General features: G+C 44.4%; 2 protein-coding genes and 1 long non-coding RNA gene across 3 annotated transcripts; all 3 read left to right on the plus strand.

Moving 5' to 3' along the window:
• Positions 1-1,493: 1,493 nt before the first annotated feature.
• On the plus strand, positions 1,494-4,909 carry Cdk2 (Cyclin-dependent kinase 2). Its single transcript, XM_073073378.1, has 4 exons — positions 1,494-1,735; positions 2,361-2,556; positions 3,731-4,003; positions 4,389-4,909. The coding sequence occupies exons 1-4, from the start codon at positions 1,620-1,622 to the stop codon at positions 4,776-4,778; spliced, it is 975 nt and encodes a 324-aa protein (XP_072929479.1). The 5' UTR covers positions 1,494-1,619; the 3' UTR covers positions 4,779-4,909.
• A 968-nt stretch (positions 4,910-5,877) lies between these two features.
• On the plus strand, positions 5,878-6,879 carry LOC140742435 (uncharacterized). Its single transcript, XR_012102278.1, has 2 exons — positions 5,878-6,096; positions 6,274-6,879. It is a non-coding gene; the product is annotated as an uncharacterized LOC140742435 (long non-coding RNA).
• Positions 6,880-8,244: 1,365 nt separating this feature from the next.
• Smu1 (Smu1 spliceosomal factor) lies at positions 8,245-12,131 on the plus strand. The gene is made up of 10 exons (XM_073073380.1): positions 8,245-8,554; positions 8,741-8,807; positions 8,899-9,042; positions 9,706-9,820; positions 10,038-10,271; positions 10,629-10,749; positions 10,827-11,031; positions 11,163-11,290; positions 11,380-11,824; positions 11,943-12,131. The coding sequence occupies exons 1-10, from the start codon at positions 8,529-8,531 to the stop codon at positions 12,039-12,041; spliced, it is 1,584 nt and encodes a 527-aa protein (XP_072929481.1). The 5' UTR covers positions 8,245-8,528; the 3' UTR covers positions 12,042-12,131.
• Positions 12,132-23,973: the final 11,842 nt, after the last annotated feature.

A 23,973-nucleotide genomic window follows, 5' to 3' on the forward strand; every position in this document is an offset into this window, starting at 1 on the left:
TCGTTCGTAACGGTAACCTGGATGTAAGCACCGGTCGAAGCATCGTTCGGGCCACTCGGGCCTGGTGGATCGAGTGCTCCACCTGCGGGGTCATATGCAACGAGCGATCGATGCTACATCCTAGGTATTTAACTTGAGTCTGCCAAGCCACCTCCGTTCCCCGGAGACGTAGCGGCGACGGCATGATACGCTTGCGGCTGAAAAGTATTGCGACTGTCTTACCGACGTTGACAGCCATGCGCCACTTATCCAGCCACATAGGTAATAGGTCGAGCAGGCGCTGCATCCTGGCGGCAGCTAGCTCAGCTCGGCGGGATGACGCGAAGTACGCACTGTCGTCTGCGAACAACGCGAGCATAACGTCCCGTTTCCATTCCTACAGATGACCGCGAAGGGTGGGAACGTCGTTGGTGTATAGCGAGTAGAGCCACGGCGAGAGGCAGCTTCCCTGCGGCACCCCCGCACATATGGGCCTAGGCTTTGAGGCGACGTCCTCAACCGAAATATAAAACTACCGCTCACTTAAAAACGATGCTATCAACCGTGTCAGCCCCGCCGGGGCAGGTGTATCCATCATTTTGCATACGAGCCCACTGTGCCATACACGGTCGAATGCCTTCTCTATATCGAGAAAGACGCCGACAGTGTGACGGCCGTAATTGAGTTCGGATGCCAAGTGATGGATAACCCGCTGAGCTGTAGCGTTGTAGAGTGGCCGGCGCGGAATCCGAACTGCTCGTCCCTTATATTAAGGAACGGACACAATCGTTTCAACGCCAGCCTCTCAAACAGCTTGGCTGTGGTTGACAGCAGGGTTATGGGGCAGTAGCTACCCGGGAGACGGCGGTCTTTGCCCGGTTTCGGGAGGACGATTACCTTCCCTAGTTTCCAGATGGTCGGGAAATGGCCAGTGCGGAGAATGCCGTCGTAGACCCGGGTCAGAGCGACCAGGGCCCCTCGGGACAACATACCAAGCGCCATGTTGGGGATCCCGTCGTGGCCTGGAGCCTTACGCCTGGGTAGACGTGAGGCCGCCTTCCTCACCTCTGTGGGAGAGATAAACTCAATCCCTTCGAGTGCCGGTGTCGGACCTCTAAGGAAATCCCTTACTCTACCTTCTACCTGCTCATGGTGCACGGAGACGTACGGTGCGGGTGGGTGCGGTGAGAATTGCACTTGCATGTACTCCGCAAGCACCTCCGCGCGGTCCTTTGCTGCGTGGACCCGCCGCCCCTCGCCATCTAGGAGGGGGGTGACGGGGACCTTAGCTCGAGTCAGCTGTCTGTTCAAATGGTGAAGTGACGTCTGCGTCTCGCTCGCCTGGTCGATCCTCATCTCCCAGGCGGCACCTCGCAGCTCCGCCATCTCAACAGACAGCCGCTCGGCCAACGCATTGAGGTCACGCTTGACCCGGGGGCATCGTGTTACTTGACAGCAACGTTCTGAAGTGTAGTGAGTATCTATCTGGAGTATAGATATTCTGTGACAGCAACACTGCAAGTTGCAACAGACTTGTCAAATAAATGTAGTGACAGTGAGTTGTAGCGATTATTATTATTTCGTAAATTACAAAAAAATATTTATAAAACAATATTGTAATCTAATAAATATAACAATCCATGGAAAATTTTTCGAGAGTAGAGAAAATAGGAGAAGGAACATATGGTGTTGTGTATAAAGCAAGAGATCGAATTACAGGGAAGGAGATAGCTCTGAAGAAAATCAAACTTGAGAAGTAAGTTTTTCGCGCGAAAAACTGACAACGTCAAGTTTATTGCAATTCATAAATAAATTAGTAAATGGAATATTATTTTAATTTTAGCAATTTTAATAATCCTGTATCCTTTTTTTTAACGCAAAGGGTAAAAATGGAATTCTATTACGAATCCTCCGCTGTCTGTCCATCTGTCCCTCTTTCACAGGGCTTTATCTCTTAAATCGTAATATTAGTCGTATATTATAATTGAAATTTTTAAAGAGCTATATAACAGCGCCTGCTGTTACAAAAATACTATAAATAAAACAGCTTGAAAATAAATGATGGTCCCATACAAGAAACCGGTGTATATCTACGTTTTTCACTTTATCTATGAAACGGTAACAGGTGTACAATTCAAATTTTCACAATGCATTTACTTTTATGTCTGCTAGGGTAAAATACTAAAAACGTAGAATAAAAAAAATGATGGTATGGAACCCTCCGTGTGCGAGTTTTCCTCTCACTTGGCCAAATTAAACATTCCCAGAGAAAATTCTATGCCTGAAATAATTCTATAAACAACATTTACTTTTATTTATAATTATGTGATTGATGGTATTTAATTTAGTCTGGTAATGACAATAGTGAATTGTATTTGTAGTGAACCCGAGGGAGTGCCATCGACGGCTCTGCGCGAGATCTCCGTGCTGCGCAAGCTGGACCACCCTGCGGTGGTGCGCCTGCTGGACGTGTTACTTGCTGATACTAAATTATTTTTAGTCTTTGAGTTTGTGCACATGGATTTAAAGAGGCTAATGGACCTAACCAAAGGACCTTTACGTCTTGATCTTGTTAAGGTACTAATTTTGTTTTGTACATATTGCTCATATTCATTTCTTCAGTTCATCATTGATAATTTGATTATCTGGGGCTAAAAAAATATAATCATAAATAAAGTAAATTATCTGAAATTCCCGTGTGAGCCATGGTTCCGTAAATGCTGGCGGTGTGTCCTTGGTGTACTGCAACACTTAGTCTTTGTGCAAAATAGCCACCAGCTTTTCACTCACCGGAAGCAGTGACTTTTGTCTACTTCAGTATATACATACATATACTTAAACTATATGTAGCTTAAATTAAATGACTAATCGAAGTCTAAAGTAAAAAAAAAATATAAGTGAGGAGTTATTGTGTGTTATTGTCTGTTCATCAGAAGCACTGTCTGTATTTCGTCTGCTTGACTCTCTGTCTATTTATCACAGGGTTCTATCTTTCGAAATGTAATAGATATTCACATGAAATTTATACTGAGTATATGTTATTGTGGCTGCTATAAGAATAAATACTAAAAATAAAAGTCTGAAAATAAATGAGGGGCACTATGATGGCATAAATAAATAAAAAGTATAGTATCCATTCTAAAAGCAGTAAACACAAAAGTGGCATGAAATTAAATTAATTATAAACCAAGTTATATTGACTCATTATTTTATACTAGTTTCCCAGAATACTGTTTGACATTCAACCATAATTAAAGTAAATAGAAACTAAAATTAAGATTAATTTATCGTCATTTATATTCAAATTATGTGAAAGCATTTACGAAAGCATATGAGTGAAGATTTGTTTCGTCATTAGTAGGTATAGTCCGCGCCAAACTTCAAGTCCACTCTGAAGTTAACACTTGCAGGAGTCAATGTCAGAATGCCGGTGTCGGAGAACCAATGAACGAATCTTCGTCCCGCTAATATCAACAATTAGCTACTGCGACGCGACTCGTTTCTATATTCGAAGCAGACTAGCAGTTTGGCGCGGACTCTATCTAAATACTAAAAATGCCTCGATTCATAGTCATAGTCTAATAACCTGTCTTCTCAATGCTACAAATAAAGCATAAGTGTATGCAATGCAAAACTTGTGTTTCGATGAACACTTTGTTATCAAAGTGCATACTTAAGTACATCAAGATAAATCAAAGTACAAGGTACATCAAAATAACAAAAAAGATATTATTTTGCATTTCTATTGCAGAGTTACTTAAGGCAACTCCTAGAGGGGATCGCATACTGCCACAGCCATCGCGTGCTGCACCGCGACCTGAAGCCCCAGAACCTGCTTGTGGACGCACAGGGCAATATTAAACTGGCCGACTTCGGGCTAGTGCGGGCCTTCGAGATCCCCGTGCGCGCCTACACACACGAGGTCGTCACGCTCTGGTATCGCGCACCAGAAATTCTGCTCGGTGCGAAATTTTACTCCACTGCTGTGGATGTGTGGAGTTTAGCCTGTATATATGCTGAAATGGTAAGATTGTTACTGTTATTTTTAATTTTCATACCTATATTAAAATTTTATTTAAAATATGTGAAAGGTATCGTTTGTCTAATTTGGTAAGGTTGTTTGAGAAAATTAACATCTCCATTAAGTATGGATTTTGATACATGATGTTATGTTTCATGTTAATGTTATGTTTCCATGATAGACTTTTGGCCTTTCCAGTGATGATATAATATAATAATTTAAATGTGGTTGCATCATCATTATTCTTCTTAAGTATAAGATTTGGTAAAATTGGTTTATATAATGGACTGTATGTTACTTCTATATGTATGACTAAAAAAAAACATATGTTTGATATGGAGGACAGAATTTTAACCTACTCGATTTTAATCCGATATATTCCTTGCAGGCCAGCGGGCGGACCCTGTTTCCCGGTGACAGCGAAATAGATCAGCTGTTCCGCATATTTCGAGCGCTCGGCACCCCCGGGCACGAGGTGTGGCCGGGCGCGCGGCAGCTGCCCGACTACCGCGCGGCGTTCCCGCGCTGGCCGGCGCGGGCGGCGCGCGCGCTGCTGCCGGCCGCCGCGCGCGCCGCGCCGCACGCCGCCGCGCTGTTCGAGAGCATGCTGCGCTACGAGCCCAGCGAGCGCCTGGCCGCGCGCGCCGCGCTGCTGCACCCCTACCTGGCCGACGCGCGCCGCACGCCGCCCGACCTGCCCGCGCCCCGCACGCCCCGCTCGCCCCGCTCGCCCGACACCCTCGAGCCCCGCACGCCCGACGACGCCCTGCCGTGCTGACTGACACCTGAACGTCCAACATTTCTTACGATTTGTACCTACTCTTAAGATATATCATTATAATTATATTAATGTTACATAATATTTTCTGATATTCTTTCCTTGAATCTAATAAACTGTGTTTTGACAAACTTAATAGTAACATTTGTTTTGTATTATTTTATATTTTTCGGATGACCTTTCTTTGAGAATATTATAAAATAAAATTTAGGGGATGATTCGTCTAAAATCGTCTCTAGCGAAATCCCAATACTATTCTCCGACTGAACACGAAAGCATTGTGCAGTTAGTATTATTGTGCAATATAATTGCGCGCGTCAGCGCCTTTCAATCTTATTGTACATTAGAAAATTAGGAAATATTTTAAAATGATGAATATCTAAAAAGGTCTCGTGTACTATTAAAATTTCAAGTAGAAGTATGGTGTAAAACTCGCAATGTCAGTCCTGCTGTTTTAAAAATATATATTTATGCTGGGTTATGCACGCTTGTACAACTGCTCAGCAAATCTGGTAGAAAAATACCCAATATCGCTATGGCGAGGAGTGTCTAAGTGAAATAGACGAAGATGAAGAGATAAACGTAGAATTCTTGAAGACGATGATGAGAAACACATCACTAAAATCATAAATAACATAGAAGGTGTACAATTTGAGGATATTATTGAAAATTCTAATGCGCCAGAGGAAAGTATTGATGGAAAAAATGAGTTCCTATAGTTTTCCGAGAAAATTTGACGTATTTAAAAAAAAACAAAGAATATAGTTCAACCAAAATGATGAAGAGGAATACTATTGTTAATGATAAACAATGTTTGGCCTCGTATTTTATTCCTGTATAAGTTTTATTGATGTTTATAACCCCACAAATTAGACGCGTTGTACCCGCGATAATTTAATGTTGCACCCGCAATTGGGTACTTGACAGTTATAACAATAAAATATGAAATATATCCAATATGATAGCTTATAAGTAAACATAAATTATGCAGTATTTAGTTTAATTTTTAATACGTTCTAAGTATTTTAATTTTTTAAAAGAATTTTTTGATTTTTTATCTGTGGATTTTAAATCCAAAAACGGCGACAGTGCTGCCTTAAATGTCAGGTGACGTCACCACATGCATAATAAACAAGACAAATAAAAATGATATCGTTTGCTGTTAGAGTTGGTTGAATTTATGTTGTGAACCGAAATGAATCCACAGTATATTAAAGCTGATAGCGTGAATCTGCTTAAAGAAGATATACAATGCAATAAATAAAAATGAATACAAAAACTTCCATGAAATAACCTATGGAAATCACAAATAAACAACGTAAGTAAAATATTCTTTATATTTACATTTAATCATTTCGGACAGTTAAAACATTTCTTAACCGATTTCCGATAGAAGAAAGTTTGTCTTTAAGTGATTATCAAGCTTTTAAAACTATACTTATATTCTTATGTGAACTGCTCTAAGGTTATTTATTGGTTATATTTATATTTTCAGATCTTCGCGACACTCGTATAGTAACGACGCTATAGGGTATGTGCAGTTTAAGAGGCAGGCAAGTTTGTATTTCATGAAAAATAAAAGTTGTCCTGAATACAAGGTACATCAAAAGTCATGCTCAGTGTCCATGACTGTATATGAAAAACAAAGTATTATGAAATGGGATTACTGTCCTGCCTCCCAAGGATGCTGCAAACATGCAGTAGCATTTTTAATGTGGAGTTATAGAAGAAGTGTATAAACAGTAGTTCTTTACTTGCATAAACTACCCAAAAAGATGAAGGAAGGAAAACTACCATACAGTTGCTGTTATTGGACTACAGATTTAATTATGAAAATGACAGTGATAAAAAATATATTCAGTTGTTACAGAAAATAATTTTAGGAATTAAGAAAAGCATTAACGCAAGCAGCACACAAATTCAGCTTAGCAAGAGCTTCAATATAAACGAAGGAAATAACAGCTTCAGAATGCTTTGAGGTGATCTGTAGTAATTATTGTAACTGTAACATATGATGATAAATATATACAAAAGTTCTACTGTGTGTACTCAATAGAACCATATAAACCAAATAAACAAATAAAAGACTAATATTAGCAAATCATGTATTTTTAATTATACAGTCCTGTAAGTTAATCAGTGCACATGCACAAGCAATAATAGCACAGTCATGAAATATTTTAATTGTGTCCTATTAATTACAGAATGGGCCCTTAAAATAGAATTCTCATAGACATCTTATAATTCTATTCTTATCATAGACATCTATATATTATATTAAATATATGAATACTTCCACTTGCTGTTTTGTTCTGATTACGTCCAGTTCCAATGATTTGGAATTGATGAATCACTCGAGACTTACTAAATTTATTCCTTTTTCTCAATAATACTTCTCTTACATAAATAGTATAAAATGTCATTGCTTGCAAACAGAGGATTTAAACATATAAGAATCAGCAAGTTCTTTAACGTTTATGAGATTTGGGTTTAGGAACTTGTATAAGCAAATTTGTTAGGATATTTAGCGATCGTACTTGTACACATCGTCACTGCACACGCCTTGTAATTTGACATTCTTGCAATTGTACTAATAAAAGTTAAATAATTCCCAAGATTTCCCCTAAAGTATGTGTAGCGTCGAAGTTTATTTCTATATTTTCAATGTGATGACGTCACGCTACGAAATGACACTTGACTGCATGTTTTGGCGTAACGTTCCTTTTACCGTAATAAAAATATGTTTTTTATTAATAAATAGCCCTTTTTTCGAAAAAATGATCAATGAAAGGCATATATAATACGTATATGAATTCATTAAAACAGTTTCCCAAAAAGTGTCAAGTAGCCAATTGCATATTTTTTTACTTTTTTAAATTGGATTGATTAACTGATCTACGAAATGTGGAGTCATATTGTAATAAATATTACACAACAGAATTTTGTGTTTTTGTATCTCTCTCCTGACCATTCAAAATTTCAAATATTTGATTTAAATGCTTACAAGCAAATAAAACATAAATAAAGTAAAGTGTAGTCCTTCCAAGAATCATTTAATTAAAAATGATTTTTATTTCATAATTATGACACTTGCGACAAATGCGTCTAAATGTTGCACCCGCGCTAATGGAATCGCCAAGTATTGATTGAGAATAGTTGTCTTCATAACGAAACACCTTGTAAAGTAGTCGTAGATGTATTGATATTCAAAAAGTGCTCTGTAAAGAACCTATTTTTTATTTCAAAATGATTTGATTAGAGTAAAAATATTGCGCAATACTGACCCTACACGATGCAATAAAAAATATGGTGCAATAAAAATTAAACTCACTCAAACTATCATATAATCTTTGCGCAATTTTCAATGATAACCCTTCAATAATGAATCTGAGATTGTGTATCTTTGACATCTTGTATCCATGTATTATAGAAGGAATTATTGCCCTTATAGAAAAATGTATGACATAAATGTCAAACCTGAGATTATAGATGACATTGACATGTTTATAATTTTAATTTTGATTAGGCTAGAATCAATGCCTCGAGTTTTGCATAGTTTTCGTAGTGTAGTGTAATTATATATTGTTAATTAAAGGGAAATATTAACCAAAACGATTAATATTATTATATATATAAACACGTGTATCACGGTTATTAGTGAAAGAGTCATTTTCCTAAATCGCTATTATCGTTCGTTATTTATAAAAGCGTTCAACTGATAGCCAAGTTTTAAATACCCAATCCATACAAATGTCTATTGAGATAGAATCAGCGGAGTAAGTTTTTCAATAACTACACCATATACACTCGTAACTGTTTCAATAAAAATACGGTTGTATTGGCGTACCATTTGCCGCCAAACAGAGTGACTTGCTCGTCAGTCGCGGCGGGGAGCCGGCGCGCGCGGCGCAGACGCCATACGAGGGCGGGATTCAAACATTAATACTGGCTTTTGTTTGCAGTGTCATCCGCCTGATACAGCAGTATCTAAAGGAGTCCAATCTCACCAAAACATTACAGACTCTACAGGTAAATTGTCAACATGTGTAAAGTATTGTATATGTAAGTATCACAAGGATTCATTGAGCTAAAGATTATAATACTTAATTACGAAATGTAGGAGGAGACGGGGGTGTCTCTGAACACGGTAGACAGTGTGGACGGGTTCTGTGCAGACATCAACAATGGCCACTGGGACACGGTGCTGAAGGCCACAGCTTCTCTCAAACTGCCCGATAGGAAGCTGATGGATTTGTATGAGCAGGTGTGTTCATTATATTCATTGTGATAATAATAACAGAACAAGCCGTGAGTTGTTCAAAGAAAAATATACAATATTTTTATATTCTACCTAATAATGTAGAATATAAAAAGAATACATAATAATCCTTACTAATATTATAAATCCGAAAGTAACTCTGTCTGTCTGTCTGTCTGGTTGTCTTTTCTTCACGCCCAAACCACTGAACTGATTTTAATGAAATTTTGTACAAAGGTAGTCTGAGACCTGAGAAAGGACATAGGATAGTTTTTATCCCGGAAATCCCACGGGAACTAGGGATGGCGATCTAATATCAATTAATCGGAGAATCAATCTTTTGGACCCAAAACATCAATTATTTTAATCGATATTAGTAAGGATTAAATCGTAAACTATGCATTTGATCAAGTGATGATCTTTAGCAAAGTTGAAGGTATGAATTTACAGTTTTATGTATGTTAATATGTTATATTATTTTCTTTTAAACCCGGGCGAAGCCGCGGGCAGAAACTAGTGTAGAATATAAAAAGATTGATTATTACTTACTATTGTAACATTATTGCATTGTAGAATTACTATTGTAACATTATACTATATAATTTCAGGATATTATTATATTGAACGCTAATTGTTATTTATGAATTGAACATGTGCAACTGTGGTCAGGTGGTGCTGGAGCTGCTGGAGCTGCGCGAGCTGGGCGCTGCGCGCACGCTGCTGCGCCAGACGCAGCCCTGTCTGCTCATGAAGCAGCAGGAGACCGAGCGCTACATGCACTTGGGTACTCTTTCCGCATTACTTTCTTGCTTTTTTTCTCTTTCTATTTACTTGTATCGCTTAGGGTAGAAAAATGAGTAAGATATGTTTTATGTTCACATTAAGCACTAGGCAACTATTACTAAACGCTATTCTCACAGACGGGTGGACCGTACAGTCCTCTATGCCTTATTAGTCTCCCGGAGATGGAATGGTTCCTAATTAGTTGGTGGTTTGTTTAGAGAACTTGTTGACCCGGTCGTATTTCGACCCGCGCGAGGCGTACGGCGGGCCGCGCGGCGCGGCGGCGGCGGGCGCGGCGGCGGGCGGCGGCGGCGGCGGCGGCAAGGAGTGGCGGCGCGCGGCGCTGGCGGCGGCGCTGGCCGGCGAGGTGTCCGTGGTGCCGTCCTCGCGCCTGCTGGCGCTGCTGGGCCAGGCGCTCAAGTGGCAACAGCACCAGGGCCTGCTGCCTCCCGGTAACGTTGTGACTGACCTCCAGTCCCACCTGACTACTATGCTTTTGGTCGCAAATCGTGGATGTAGTTCTAATGTGCCCCGCTTCTTCTGTACGATGTACATGGTTCCGTGGTATAAGGTGTTTTGAAGACACATATTTCTTCTATTGCCATATTTGCTACTCCCATTTTTACCTTGCTCTCTAATTGTGGGGGCTATGGGTATAGCCCCTTTTACCCGTCTGCATTTCATCTCTTTGGATAATATTGTGAATAATATTATATTAACATGCAGATTTCTTAATTCATACTTTTGCAATCAAAAACTAATTTAAACTGTAAACTTTATATTTTTTAATCCATTGGAAATAATTTCAGGAACAACGATTGATTTGTTCCGCGGTAAGGCTGCGATCAGAGACGAGGAAGACGATCAATGCCCCACACAGCTCTCAAAGATTATAAAATTCGGTCAAAAATCTCACGTGGAATGTGCTCGGTGAGGAACTATTAGCTATAAATGTGTAATGTTTCCATAACTCTGTTCATTATTTGAATTTATTCCTTTTCCTATAGGTTTTCTCCGGACGGGCAGTATCTCGTGACGGGGTCGGTTGATGGGTTAGTGGAAGTATGGAATTTCACGACGGGCAAGATTCGCAAGGATTTACGCTATCAGGCGCACGAGGAGTACATGAGCATGGAGGAGGCCGTGCTCAGCCTCGCTTTCGGTCGCGACAGCGACACGCTCGCCGCCGGCTCCAACGACGGGAAAATTAAGGTACGATTCTTTATGCTGTCCATGGTACGACGTGAATGAATATCGTCCTACAAATGATTTATGGTGCGCAGGTGTGGAAGGTGTCGACGGGGCAGGTGCAGCGGCGGCTGGAGCGCGCGCACGGTGCGCAGGTGTGGAAGGTGTCGACGGGGCAGGTGCAGCGGCGGCTGGAGCGCGCGCACGCCAAGGGCGTCACGTGCCTGCAGTTCACGCGCGACAACACGCAGATCCTCTCTGCTTCCTTCGACCGCACCATCAGGTACGGCACTGCTACTGGGCACGTCGTATCTAACGGAAATGAAGGTCATCGCCGAATCTGGTACATAATGAGTGTCTGTACGTTCGCAGGATTCACGGATTGAAATCCGGCAAGATCCTGAAGGAGTTTCGCGGGCACACGTCTTTCGTGAACGAGGCGGTGTTCACGCCGGACGGGCACAGCGTGCTGAGCGCCTCGTCGGACGGCTCGGTGAAGGTGTGGGCGGTGCGCACGGGCGAGTGCACGGCCACGCTGAAGCCGCTCGGCTCCGGCGAGCCGCCCGTCAACTCGCTGCTGCTGACGCCCAAGAACCCCGAGCACTTCGTGGTGTGCAACCGCACCAACACGGTGGTGATCATGAACATGCAGGGGCAGATCGTGCGCTCGTTCTCGAGCGGGCGGCGCGAGCAGGAGGGCGGCGCGCTGGTGTGCGCGGCGCTGGGCGCGCGCGGCCGCCTCGTGTACTGCGCGGGCGAGGACCTCGTGCTGTACGCCTTCTGCGCCGCCAGCGGCAAGCTCGAGCGCACCATCAACGTGAGTGCTGTGCCGTTACCCAGACGTTAGGAACCACGATATGTTGGTGTAGTGATGGAATCCAAGTTTACGACTGTGCAATCCGACGCTAATTAGATGCATCTATCTTCTTTTTCAGATACACGAAAAAGCTGTAATAGGCATGACGCATCACCCTCATCAAAACCTCTTAGCTACGTACAGTGAAGACGGCCTTCTTAAGCTATGGAAGCCCTGAGTTATTTGACCACAATCGGTTTGATGTTTTATGTTAATATGATAGTTTTCATAATTGATTTTGTAATGTAATAAATAATGATAAGACTTACTCAGTGTTTTTTTTAAAGGAGAATGCCCATTCTTGGTACTGATTTTTCTCATGCGTCAAAATGAAAGTAATATTAAAATTATTTTTTAATTTTTTTAACATCATTTTTCGATCAGAATAGTTTCTTTGAACAGGGGATTCCATTTAAGATAAAATAAGACGAAATGTTGATTGTTGTTCTTAAAAATTAAAATGGCGGAATTTTATACCCGGAATTCATTATTTTAGGTTTTTAGGATTATTTTCGGTTTTTTTACCTACAACCTTTAAAAGTAAATGGATATATGTTAATCGAAGTACATTATATGTACCTACTATCAGTTAAAACCGACCATCAATCTATCGTCGGATATGTTTGATTTTGAGGTTATAACCTCAAAGGTTGGTTGGTTGGTTGGTTGGTTGGTTGGTTGGTTGGTTGGTTGGTTGGTTGGTTGGTTGGTTGGTTGGTTGGTTGGTTGGTTGGTTGGTTGGTTGGTTGGTTGGTTGGTTGGTTGGTTGGTTGGTTGGTTGGTTGGTTGGTTGGTTGGTTGGTTGGTTGGTTGGTTGGTTGGTTGGTTGGTTGGTTGGTTGGTTGGTTGGTTGGTTGGTTGGTTGGTTGGTTGGTTGGTTGGTTGGTTGGTTGGTTGGTTGGTTGGTTGGTTGGTTGGTTGGTTGGTTGGTTGGTTGGTTGGTTGGTTGGTTGGTTGGTTGGTTGGTTGGTTGGTTGGTTGGTTGGTTGGTTGGTTGGTTGGTTGGTTGGTTGGTTGGTTGGTTGGTTGGTTGGTTGGTTGGTTGGTTGGTTGGTTGGTTGGTTGGTTGGTTGGTTGGTTGGTTGGTTGGTTGGTTGGTTGGTTGGTTGGTTGGTTGGTTGGTTGGTTGGTTGGTTGGTTGGTTGGTTGGTTGGTTGGTTGGTTGGTTGGTTGGTTGGTTGGTTGGTTGGTTGGTTGGTTGGTTGGTTGGTTGGTTGGTTGGTTGGTTGGTTGGTTGGTTGGTTGGTTGGTTGGTTGGTTGGTTGGTTGGTTGGTTGGTTGGTTGGTTGGTTGGTTGGTTGGTTGGTTGGTTGGTTGGTTGGTTGGTTGGTTGGTTGGTTGGTTGGTTGGTTGGTTGGTTGGTTGGTTGGTTGGTTGGTTGGTTGGTTGGTTGGTTGGTTGGTTGGTTGGTTGGTTGGTTGGTTGGTTGGTTGGTTGGTTGGTTGGTTGGTTGGTTGGTTGGTTGGTTGGTTGGTTGGTTGGTTGGTTGGTTGGTTGGTTGGTTGGTTGGTTGGTTGGTTGGTTGGTTGGTTGGTTGGTTGGTTGGTTGGTTGGTTGGTTGGTTGGTTGGTTGGTTGGTTGGTTGGTTGGTTGGTTGGTTGGTTGGTTGGTTGGTTGGTTGGTTGGTTGGTTGGTTGGTTGGTTGGTTGGTTGGTTGGTTGGTTGGTTGGTTGGTTGGTTGGTTGGTTGGTTGGTTGGTTGGTTGGTTGGTTGGTTGGTTGGTTGGTTGGTTGGTTGGTTGGTTGGTTGGTTGGTTGGTTGGTTGGTTGGTTGGTTGGTTGGTTGGTTGGTTGGTTGGTTGGTTGGTTGGTTGGTTGGTTGGTTGGTTGGTTGGTTGGTTGGTTGGTTGGTTGGTTGGTTGGTTGGTTGGTTGGTTGGTTGGTTGGTTGGTTGGTTGGTTGGTTGGTTGGTTGGTTGGTTGGTTGGTTGGTTGGTTGGTTGGTTGGTTGGTTGGTTGGTTGGTTGGTTGGTTGGTTGGTTGGTTGGTTGGTTGGTTGGTTGGTTGGTTGGTTGGTTGGTTGGTTGGTTGGTTGGTTGGTTGGTTGGTTGGTTGGTTGGTTGGTTGGTTGGTTGGTTGGTTGGTTGGTTGGTTGGTTGGTTGGTTGGTTGGTTGGTTGGTTGGTTGGTTGGTTGGTTGGTTGGTTGGTTGGTTGGTTGGTTGGTTGGTTGGTTGGTTGGTTGGTTGGTTGGTTGGTTGGTTGGTTGGTTGGTTGGTTGGTTGGTTGGTTGGTTGGTTGGTTGGTTGGTTGGTTGGTTGGTTGGTTGGTTGGTTGGTTGGTTGGTTGGTTGGTTGGTTGGTTGGTTGGTTGGTTGGTTGGTTGGTTGGTTGGTTGGTTGGTTGGTTGGTTGGTTGGTTGGTTGGTTGGTTGGTTGGTTGGTTGGTTGGTTGGTTGGTTGGTTGGTTGGTTGGTTGGTTGGTTGGTTGGTTGGTTGGTTGGTTGGTTGGTTGGTTGGTTGGTTGGTTGGTTGGTTGGTTGGTTGGTTGGTTGGTTGGTTGGTTGGTTGGTTGGTTGGTTGGTTGGTTGGTTGGTTGGTTGGTTGGTTGGTTGGTTGGTTGGTTGGTTGGTTGGTTGGTTGGTTGGTTGGTTGGTTGGTTGGTTGGTTGGTTGGTTGGTTGGTTGGTTGGTTGGTTGGTTGGTTGGTTGGTTGGTTGGTTGGTTGGTTGGTTGGTTGGTTGGTTGGTTGGTTGGTTGGTTGGTTGGTTGGTTGGTTGGTTGGTTGGTTGGTTGGTTGGTTGGTTGGTTGGTTGGTTGGTTGGTTGGTTGGTTGGTTGGTTGGTTGGTTGGTTGGTTGGTTGGTTGGTTGGTTGGTTGGTTGGTTGGTTGGTTGGTTGGTTGGTTGGTTGGTTGGTTGGTTGGTTGGTTGGTTGGTTGGTTGGTTGGTTGGTTGGTTGGTTGGTTGGTTGGTTGGTTGGTTGGTTGGTTGGTTGGTTGGTTGGTTGGTTGGTTGGTTGGTTGGTTGGTTGGTTGGTTGGTTGGTTGGTTGGTTGGTTGGTTGGTTGGTTGGTTGGTTGGTTGGTTGGTTGGTTGGTTGGTTGGTTGGTTGGTTGGTTGGTTGGTTGGTTGGTTGGTTGGTTGGTTGGTTGGTTGGTTGGTTGGTTGGTTGGTTGGTTGGTTGGTTGGTTGGTTGGTTGGTTGGTTGGTTGGTTGGTTGGTTGGTTGGTTGGTTGGTTGGTTGGTTGGTTGGTTGGTTGGTTGGTTGGTTGGTTGGTTGGTTGGTTGGTTGGTTGGTTGGTTGGTTGGTTGGTTGGTTGGTTGGTTGGTTGGTTGGTTGGTTGGTTGGTTGGTTGGTTGGTTGGTTGGTTGGTTGGTTGGTTGGTTGGTTGGTTGGTTGGTTGGTTGGTTGGTTGGTTGGTTGGTTGGTTGGTTGGTTGGTTGGTTGGTTGGTTGGTTGGTTGGTTGGTTGGTTGGTTGGTTGGTTGGTTGGTTGGTTGGTTGGTTGGTTGGTTGGTTGGTTGGTTGGTTGGTTGGTTGGTTGGTTGGTTGGTTGGTTGGTTGGTTGGTTGGTTGGTTGGTTGGTTGGTTGGTTGGTTGGTTGGTTGGTTGGTTGGTTGGTTGGTTGGTTGGTTGGTTGGTTGGTTGGTTGGTTGGTTGGTTGGTTGGTTGGTTGGTTGGTTGGTTGGTTGGTTGGTTGGTTGGTTGGTTGGTTGGTTGGTTGGTTGGTTGGTTGGTTGGTTGGTTGGTTGGTTGGTTGGTTGGTTGGTTGGTTGGTTGGTTGGTTGGTTGGTTGGTTGGTTGGTTGGTTGGTTGGTTGGTTGGTTGGTTGGTTGGTTGGTTGGTTGGTTGGTTGGTTGGTTGGTTGGTTGGTTGGTTGGTTGGTTGGTTGGTTGGTTGGTTGGTTGGTTGGTTGGTTGGTTGGTTGGTTGGTTGGTTGGTTGGTTGGTTGGTTGGTTGGTTGGTTGGTTGGTTGGTTGGTTGGTTGGTTGGTTGGTTGGTTGGTTGGTTGGTTGGTTGGTTGGTTGGTTGGTTGGTTGGTTGGTTGGTTGGTTGGTTGGTTGGTTGGTTGGTTGGTTGGTTGGTTGGTTGGTTGGTTGGTTGGTTGGTTGGTTGGTTGGTTGGTTGGTTGGTTGGTTGGTTGGTTGGTTGGTTGGTTGGTTGGTTGGTTGGTTGGTTGGTTGGTTGGTTGGTTGGTTGGTTGGTTGGTTGGTTGGTTGGTTGGTTGGTTGGTTGGTTGGTTGGTTGGTTGGTTGGTTGGTTGGTTGGTTGGTTGGTTGGTTGGTTGGTTGGTTGGTTGGTTGGTTGGTTGGTTGGTTGGTTGGTTGGTTGGTTGGTTGGTTGGTTGGTTGGTTGGTTGGTTGGTTGGTTGGTTGGTTGGTTGGTTGGTTGGTTGGTTGGTTGGTTGGTTGGTTGGTTGGTTGGTTGGTTGGTTGGTTGGTTGGTTGGTTGGTTGGTTGGTTGGTTGGTTGGTTGGTTGGTTGGTTGGTTGGTTGGTTGGTTGGTTGGTTGGTTGGTTGGTTGGTTGGTTGGTTGGTTGGTTGGTTGGTTGGTTGGTTGGTTGGTTGGTTGGTTGGTTGGTTGGTTGGTTGGTTGGTTGGTTGGTTGGTTGGTTGGTTGGTTGGTTGGTTGGTTGGTTGGTTGGTTGGTTGGTTGGTTGGTTGGTTGGTTGGTTGGTTGGTTGGTTGGTTGGTTGGTTGGTTGGTTGGTTGGTTGGTTGGTTGGTTGGTTGGTTGGTTGGTTGGTTGGTTGGTTGGTTGGTTGGTTGGTTGGTTGGTTGGTTGGTTGGTTGGTTGGTTGGTTGGTTGGTTGGTTGGTTGGTTGGTTGGTTGGTTGGTTGGTTGGTTGGTTGGTTGGTTGGTTGGTTGGTTGGTTGGTTGGTTGGTTGGTTGGTTGGTTGGTTGGTTGGTTGGTTGGTTGGTTGGTTGGTTGGTTGGTTGGTTGGTTGGTTGGTTGGTTGGTTGGTTGGTTGGTTGGTTGGTTGGTTGGTTGGTTGGTTGGTTGGTTGGTTGGTTGGTTGGTTGGTTGGTTGGTTGGTTGGTTGGTTGGTTGGTTGGTTGGTTGGTTGGTTGGTTGGTTGGTTGGTTGGTTGGTTGGTTGGTTGGTTGGTTGGTTGGTTGGTTGGTTGGTTGGTTGGTTGGTTGGTTGGTTGGTTGGTTGGTTGGTTGGTTGGTTGGTTGGTTGGTTGGTTGGTTGGTTGGTTGGTTGGTTGGTTGGTTGGTTGGTTGGTTGGTTGGTTGGTTGGTTGGTTGGTTGGTTGGTTGGTTGGTTGGTTGGTTGGTTGGTTGGTTGGTTGGTTGGTTGGTTGGTTGGTTGGTTGGTTGGTTGGTTGGTTGGTTGGTTGGTTGGTTGGTTGGTTGGTTGGTTGGTTGGTTGGTTGGTTGGTTGGTTGGTTGGTTGGTTGGTTGGTTGGTTGGTTGGTTGGTTGGTTGGTTGGTTGGTTGGTTGGTTGGTTGGTTGGTTGGTTGGTTGGTTGGTTGGTTGGTTGGTTGGTTGGTTGGTTGGTTGGTTGGTTGGTTGGTTGGTTGGTTGGTTGGTTGGTTGGTTGGTTGGTTGGTTGGTTGGTTGGTTGGTTGGTTGGTTGGTTGGTTGGTTGGTTGGTTGGTTGGTTGGTTGGTTGGTTGGTTGGTTGGTTGGTTGGTTGGTTGGTTGGTTGGTTGGTTGGTTGGTTGGTTGGTTGGTTGGTTGGTTGGTTGGTTGGTTGGTTGGTTGGTTGGTTGGTTGGTTGGTTGGTTGGTTGGTTGGTTGGTTGGTTGGTTGGTTGGTTGGTTGGTTGGTTGGTTGGTTGGTTGGTTGGTTGGTTGGTTGGTTGGTTGGTTGGTTGGTTGGTTGGTTGGTTGGTTGGTTGGTTGGTTGGTTGGTTGGTTGGTTGGTTGGTTGGTTGGTTGGTTGGTTGGTTGGTTGGTTGGTTGGTTGGTTGGTTGGTTGGTTGGTTGGTTGGTTGGTTGGTTGGTTGGTTGGTTGGTTGGTTGGTTGGTTGGTTGGTTGGTTGGTTGGTTGGTTGGTTGGTTGGTTGGTTGGTTGGTTGGTTGGTTGGTTGGTTGGTTGGTTGGTTGGTTGGTTGGTTGGTTGGTTGGTTGGTTGGTTGGTTGGTTGGTTGGTTGGTTGGTTGGTTGGTTGGTTGGTTGGTTGGTTGGTTGGTTGGTTGGTTGGTTGGTTGGTTGGTTGGTTGGTTGGTTGGTTGGTTGGTTGGTTGGTTGGTTGGTTGGTTGGTTGGTTGGTTGGTTGGTTGGTTGGTTGGTTGGTTGGTTGGTTGGTTGGTTGGTTGGTTGGTTGGTTGGTTGGTTGGTTGGTTGGTTGGTTGGTTGGTTGGTTGGTTGGTTGGTTGGTTGGTTGGTTGGTTGGTTGGTTGGTTGGTTGGTTGGTTGGTTGGTTGGTTGGTTGGTTGGTTGGTTGGTTGGTTGGTTGGTTGGTTGGTTGGTTGGTTGGTTGGTTGGTTGGTTGGTTGGTTGGTTGGTTGGTTGGTTGGTTGGTTGGTTGGTTGGTTGGTTGGTTGGTTGGTTGGTTGGTTGGTTGGTTGGTTGGTTGGTTGGTTGGTTGGTTGGTTGGTTGGTTGGTTGGTTGGTTGGTTGGTTGGTTGGTTGGTTGGTTGGTTGGTTGGTTGGTTGGTTGGTTGGTTGGTTGGTTGGTTGGTTGGTTGGTTGGTTGGTTGGTTGGTTGGTTGGTTGGTTGGTTGGTTGGTTGGTTGGTTGGTTGGTTGGTTGGTTGGTTGGTTGGTTGGTTGGTTGGTTGGTTGGTTGGTTGGTTGGTTGGTTGGTTGGTTGGTTGGTTGGTTGGTTGGTTGGTTGGTTGGTTGGTTGGTTGGTTGGTTGGTTGGTTGGTTGGTTGGTTGGTTGGTTGGTTGGTTGGTTGGTTGGTTGGTTGGTTGGTTGGTTGGTTGGTTGGTTGGTTGGTTGGTTGGTTGGTTGGTTGGTTGGTTGGTTGGTTGGTTGGTTGGTTGGTTGGTTGGTTGGTTGGTTGGTTGGTTGGTTGGTTGGTTGGTTGGTTGGTTGGTTGGTTGGTTGGTTGGTTGGTTGGTTGGTTGGTTGGTTGGTTGGTTGGTTGGTTGGTTGGTTGGTTGGTTGGTTGGTTGGTTGGTTGGTTGGTTGGTTGGTTGGTTGGTTGGTTGGTTGGTTGGTTGGTTGGTTGGTTGGTTGGTTGGTTGGTTGGTTGGTTGGTTGGTTGGTTGGTTGGTTGGTTGGTTGGTTGGTTGGTTGGTTGGTTGGTTGGTTGGTTGGTTGGTTGGTTGGTTGGTTGGTTGGTTGGTTGGTTGGTTGGTTGGTTGGTTGGTTGGTTGGTTGGTTGGTTGGTTGGTTGGTTGGTTGGTTGGTTGGTTGGTTGGTTGGTTGGTTGGTTGGTTGGTTGGTTGGTTGGTTGGTTGGTTGGTTGGTTGGTTGGTTGGTTGGTTGGTTGGTTGGTTGGTTGGTTGGTTGGTTGGTTGGTTGGTTGGTTGGTTGGTTGGTTGGTTGGTTGGTTGGTTGGTTGGTTGGTTGGTTGGTTGGTTGGTTGGTTGGTTGGTTGGTTGGTTGGTTGGTTGGTTGGTTGGTTGGTTGGTTGGTTGGTTGGTTGGTTGGTTGGTTGGTTGGTTGGTTGGTTGGTTGGTTGGTTGGTTGGTTGGTTGGTTGGTTGGTTGGTTGGTTGGTTGGTTGGTTGGTTGGTTGGTTGGTTGGTTGGTTGGTTGGTTGGTTGGTTGGTTGGTTGGTTGGTTGGTTGGTTGGTTGGTTGGTTGGTTGGTTGGTTGGTTGGTTGGTTGGTTGGTTGGTTGGTTGGTTGGTTGGTTGGTTGGTTGGTTGGTTGGTTGGTTGGTTGGTTGGTTGGTTGGTTGGTTGGTTGGTTGGTTGGTTGGTTGGTTGGTTGGTTGGTTGGTTGGTTGGTTGGTTGGTTGGTTGGTTGGTTGGTTGGTTGGTTGGTTGGTTGGTTGGTTGGTTGGTTGGTTGGTTGGTTGGTTGGTTGGTTGGTTGGTTGGTTGGTTGGTTGGTTGGTTGGTTGGTTGGTTGGTTGGTTGGTTGGTTGGTTGGTTGGTTGGTTGGTTGGTTGGTTGGTTGGTTGGTTGGTTGGTTGGTTGGTTGGTTGGTTGGTTGGTTGGTTGGTTGGTTGGTTGGTTGGTTGGTTGGTTGGTTGGTTGGTTGGTTGGTTGGTTGGTTGGTTGGTTGGTTGGTTGGTTGGTTGGTTGGTTGGTTGGTTGGTTGGTTGGTTGGTTGGTTGGTTGGTTGGTTGGTTGGTTGGTTGGTTGGTTGGTTGGTTGGTTGGTTGGTTGGTTGGTTGGTTGGTTGGTTGGTTGGTTGGTTGGTTGGTTGGTTGGTTGGTTGGTTGGTTGGTTGGTTGGTTGGTTGGTTGGTTGGTTGGTTGGTTGGTTGGTTGGTTGGTTGGTTGGTTGGTTGGTTGGTTGGTTGGTTGGTTGGTTGGTTGGTTGGTTGGTTGGTTGGTTGGTTGGTTGGTTGGTTGGTTGGTTGGTTGGTTGGTTGGTTGGTTGGTTGGTTGGTTGGTTGGTTGGTTGGTTGGTTGGTTGGTTGGTTGGTTGGTTGGTTGGTTGGTTGGTTGGTTGGTTGGTTGGTTGGTTGGTTGGTTGGTTGGTTGGTTGGTTGGTTGGTTGGTTGGTTGGTTGGTTGGTTGGTTGGTTGGTTGGTTGGTTGGTTGGTTGGTTGGTTGGTTGGTTGGTTGGTTGGTTGGTTGGTTGGTTGGTTGGTTGGTTGGTTGGTTGGTTGGTTGGTTGGTTGGTTGGTTGGTTGGTTGGTTGGTTGGTTGGTTGGTTGGTTGGTTGGTTGGTTGGTTGGTTGGTTGGTTGGTTGGTTGGTTGGTTGGTTGGTTGGTTGGTTGGTTGGTTGGTTGGTTGGTTGGTTGGTTGGTTGGTTGGTTGGTTGGTTGGTTGGTTGGTTGGTTGGTTGGTTGGTTGGTTGGTTGGTTGGTTGGTCCTTATATGGTTCGGTTAGGTTAGGTTAGGTTAGGTTAGGTAATTAAAACCAAAAAGAGTAACGCGTTAAGCCCCTGGGGCCGCCCCGCACTGCGCCCTGCGGGCGCGATGAGTGGGTAACTCGTATTAGTTAAAGTCTAGACTTGAACGATTACGAGTTACTATAGTACACGGTGTACTAGTTAAAGTACTTAAACGACTACACCGTGTGGGCGGACAGTCCGACGTCGCTGGCGCCCGAGGGAGAAGGACGAACAACGAAGTAGTACTTTTCGTCTCGGACATGTATACATGTCGCTGGGACGCAACGTACTGTGAAACTAAAGTAAGGGTTGGATTAGGTTAGGTTAGTTACACGAGAGCGACCTAAGTTAGGTTAGGTTGGTTGGGTTAGGTTGGGTACCACTACACCCTACTACACGACGATACGCGCTCACACGAACGCACACATAGGCAGTACCTACCTACACACCTACCTAACCTATTTCGGGACAGTGAAAAGACTAAAAAGCCGTTACAGAAAAGGGGAAGGGATAGCCTTGACAGGAGGCGTATAAAAGGGCCGGCGCGCAAGGACAAGGCGCACACAATGGGCGAAATAGCGTACCACATCATAACGAGCATCAACGTAGTCGCACATTTAAATAGTGAAGAACTATCGTTACAACAACAACAACATGGAAGACGAAGGACTCTTATCACCGCCGCACCAGTGGAACCACCTAGATCATCATCAACGCCACGAACATCAAGACGACGAGAACGATCCAGAAGTAGAAGCGACGACGATAGAAGTCCAAGACGAAGAAATAGAACAGAACACACAAATGACGAAGGAAGAAATGAATTCGGAATACTCGCAAGAATGGACAACGGACGAAGGCCCTATTACACCCCCATCGACGACGAAGGACTACCAGACGACGACAACGAGGAAGAGGAAATTACATATGCTTCGAACGGGCCCACCGGGCCCAGCGGCAGCGGCGGGATACGTGAACGGCACCGGAACAAACAAAATGTTGGACCGCTCGTCAGTTACAACACCGACAACACCGAACAACCAGAAGATGGCAATGACGGATCCCCCGAGGGCACCAAAGAAAACGACAGCCCCCTTAGTATGGATTGCTCAATTCACACGAGACTGCATAACACCGGCCGAAATAAACCATCTCCTTGGAAAGTCATCGCTGAACATTCAGGCACACGAAGGACGCATTACCATATCATTTACATCAGCACAGCAAAAAACTGGGGTTACAATTCAAAACTTGGTAAGGCTATCCGATCCAAACAATACAAATGTAGTTCAATTACATGCGTTAAGTGCCTATTGGAGTACATTACTACCGGCCCTGATCGTACAACATTTAAAAATATTCTCACAGCAAGTGATTACAACGTTGCAAAGTGCGTCGCTCATAGACTTGGACTTGGAATTGACACCGTCGCACAAGGTACGAATGCAGGTGCCGAAGGGGGAAGTGGTGTATTTCAAATACAAAGGCCAACACGAACCAAGCCTGACGCACGACTGGATAGACGCAATATTAACGCCAATGAAAGTATACTATGGAATCCCAACGACGAAATGCCTCATATCAACGAACAGGCAAATGAACTTGGAAATGAACAGGATCCCTTTCAAGGGAGACACCGAAAATGGGGAAATAATTCTGGCAATTCGATCATTGCACAACAAAATCAAAACCTTGTGCTGCACCTATGTCAAAACAAGGCTTTTGACGAAGGAGAGGCTCAAAAGTTATTATGCGGAACACCTCAGGGGATTACCATTCAATTTACTAAAGGATTTGACGACCGACTTAAAACAGCAGTATCAATTGCAAAGACATTGGTATTTCAGGAATCAAACCAACAAAGACTCTTACGAGCAAAAGAATACTGCTTAAAGAGGAATCCGAAAGCGAACGAATACGCCACCAGATACGAGGGAATAGGAAATTTAGTCAACACTTTGAATAACAACAACATCAACATATACACGTTCGCGAGATGTACGAGAAGACATTGGTACGGATTGACGGGGAAAAAAAATAATCTATTTTTCCACGGACCACCGAGCACGGGAAAAACTATGATAATGAAATCGCTAGTGGAAATGCATTATAATTATGCAATATTAACCGGACTACAACCGACGTCACCGTTTAACTTTGCAAGTCTATACGCGAGAAACGCTTGTTTCATGGACGAATGCAAACTGACGGACAATCAATACGAACAATGGAAACTGTTGGCGGGACGACAGACTATGAACACAGATATCAAATACAAAAACCAACATTTGATAGAAAATTGCATATTATACACGGCGAGCAATTACGACATCGGTACATACATACAAGCGCAGAGCACAAACGAAGCGATCAAAGAGAGAACGATCCAATTCGATTTCTTACAAAAGGAAACATACTACGAACTGAACCCGTTCATATGGGAGGATTTCTGGAAAGAATATGCAAACACACTGATAGAGAGGCCAAACGACTTCGAATTGGACCATATCACGGACGACGTGAACGAAGATCCACTGTAGATATAAGCTGTAGTGTAGTGTATAGCATATGTATATAATATAAAAAACGGACAAGTGCCATCGATTAGATTAAGCAAAAAAAAAACAAAAAAAAACAAAAAAAATACTAACACCATGTACATATAACTGTAAATATTGTAAAAATGTAAATAAATTACTAACGACCGAAACCAGGTGACTCATTATTTATTCCCTTCTCACCCTCACCCCCAGGACGTATAAATATAAAGACACATTAAAAAACACATCAGTATGAGCGAGGACACGACCACGAACACCACCACTGGGTACACATTGCCGGGATACAAATACTTGGGACCGGGAAACGAATTAGAATCGGGCGAACCGACGAATCAATTGGACGCAATAGCGAGAGAACACGACAAAAATTACGACGAAGCACAACAAATATACTTGGAACAAACAAAAGATTTGCGAACGGAACAAGAGAGGGAACCATTCAAAAAGGAAGCGATAGAAGCGATCAAACGAGCCGATCAAGAATTCTTAAATCAAGTATCCGCATACGAACCGACACAAGGCTACGATAGCATAGCGAAAAGACTAGCATACATAGGAATAAAAGCGAAATATTTAGGAGAACGAATATTGGGACCGCTATATCCCAACTTTAATAAATTACACAAAGAATTCAAATCAGGAGGCACAATGGACAGCACACCGATAGGAGTGAACCCGAGCATAATAGGAACGGGAATTCACA

Source organism: Epargyreus clarus, unplaced genomic scaffold (genome assembly GCF_041222505.1).
Source record: "Epargyreus clarus isolate Ecla_fem2 unplaced genomic scaffold, WU_Ecla_fem_2.2 ptg000005l, whole genome shotgun sequence".
In the NCBI taxonomy this organism is placed as follows: Eukaryota; Metazoa; Arthropoda; class Insecta; order Lepidoptera; family Hesperiidae; genus Epargyreus; species Epargyreus clarus.

What these genes read in the sequence shown, in the direction of transcription:
- Cdk2 (XM_073073378.1), top strand. Translation starts at nt 1,620, where the DNA reads ATGGAAAATTTTTCGAGAGTAGAGAAAATAGGAGAAGGAACATATGGT. An exon ending in TACGTCTTGATCTTGTTAAG is followed by an intron (nt 2,557 to 3,730) that starts GTACTAATTTTG and finishes TTTCTATTGCAG; the next exon opens with AGTTACTTAAGGCAACTCCT. An exon ending in CCTGTATATATGCTGAAATG is followed by an intron (nt 4,004 to 4,388) that starts GTAAGATTGTTA and finishes TATTCCTTGCAG; the next exon opens with GCCAGCGGGCGGACCCTGTT.
- Smu1 (XM_073073380.1), top strand. Translation starts at nt 8,529, where the DNA reads ATGTCTATTGAGATAGAATCAGCGGA. An exon ending in CCAGGGCCTGCTGCCTCCCG is followed by an intron (nt 10,272 to 10,628) that starts GTAACGTTGTGA and finishes AAATAATTTCAG; the next exon opens with GAACAACGATTGATTTGTTC. An exon ending in TCCTTCGACCGCACCATCAG is followed by an intron (nt 11,291 to 11,379) that starts GTACGGCACTGC and finishes GTACGTTCGCAG; the next exon opens with GATTCACGGATTGAAATCCG.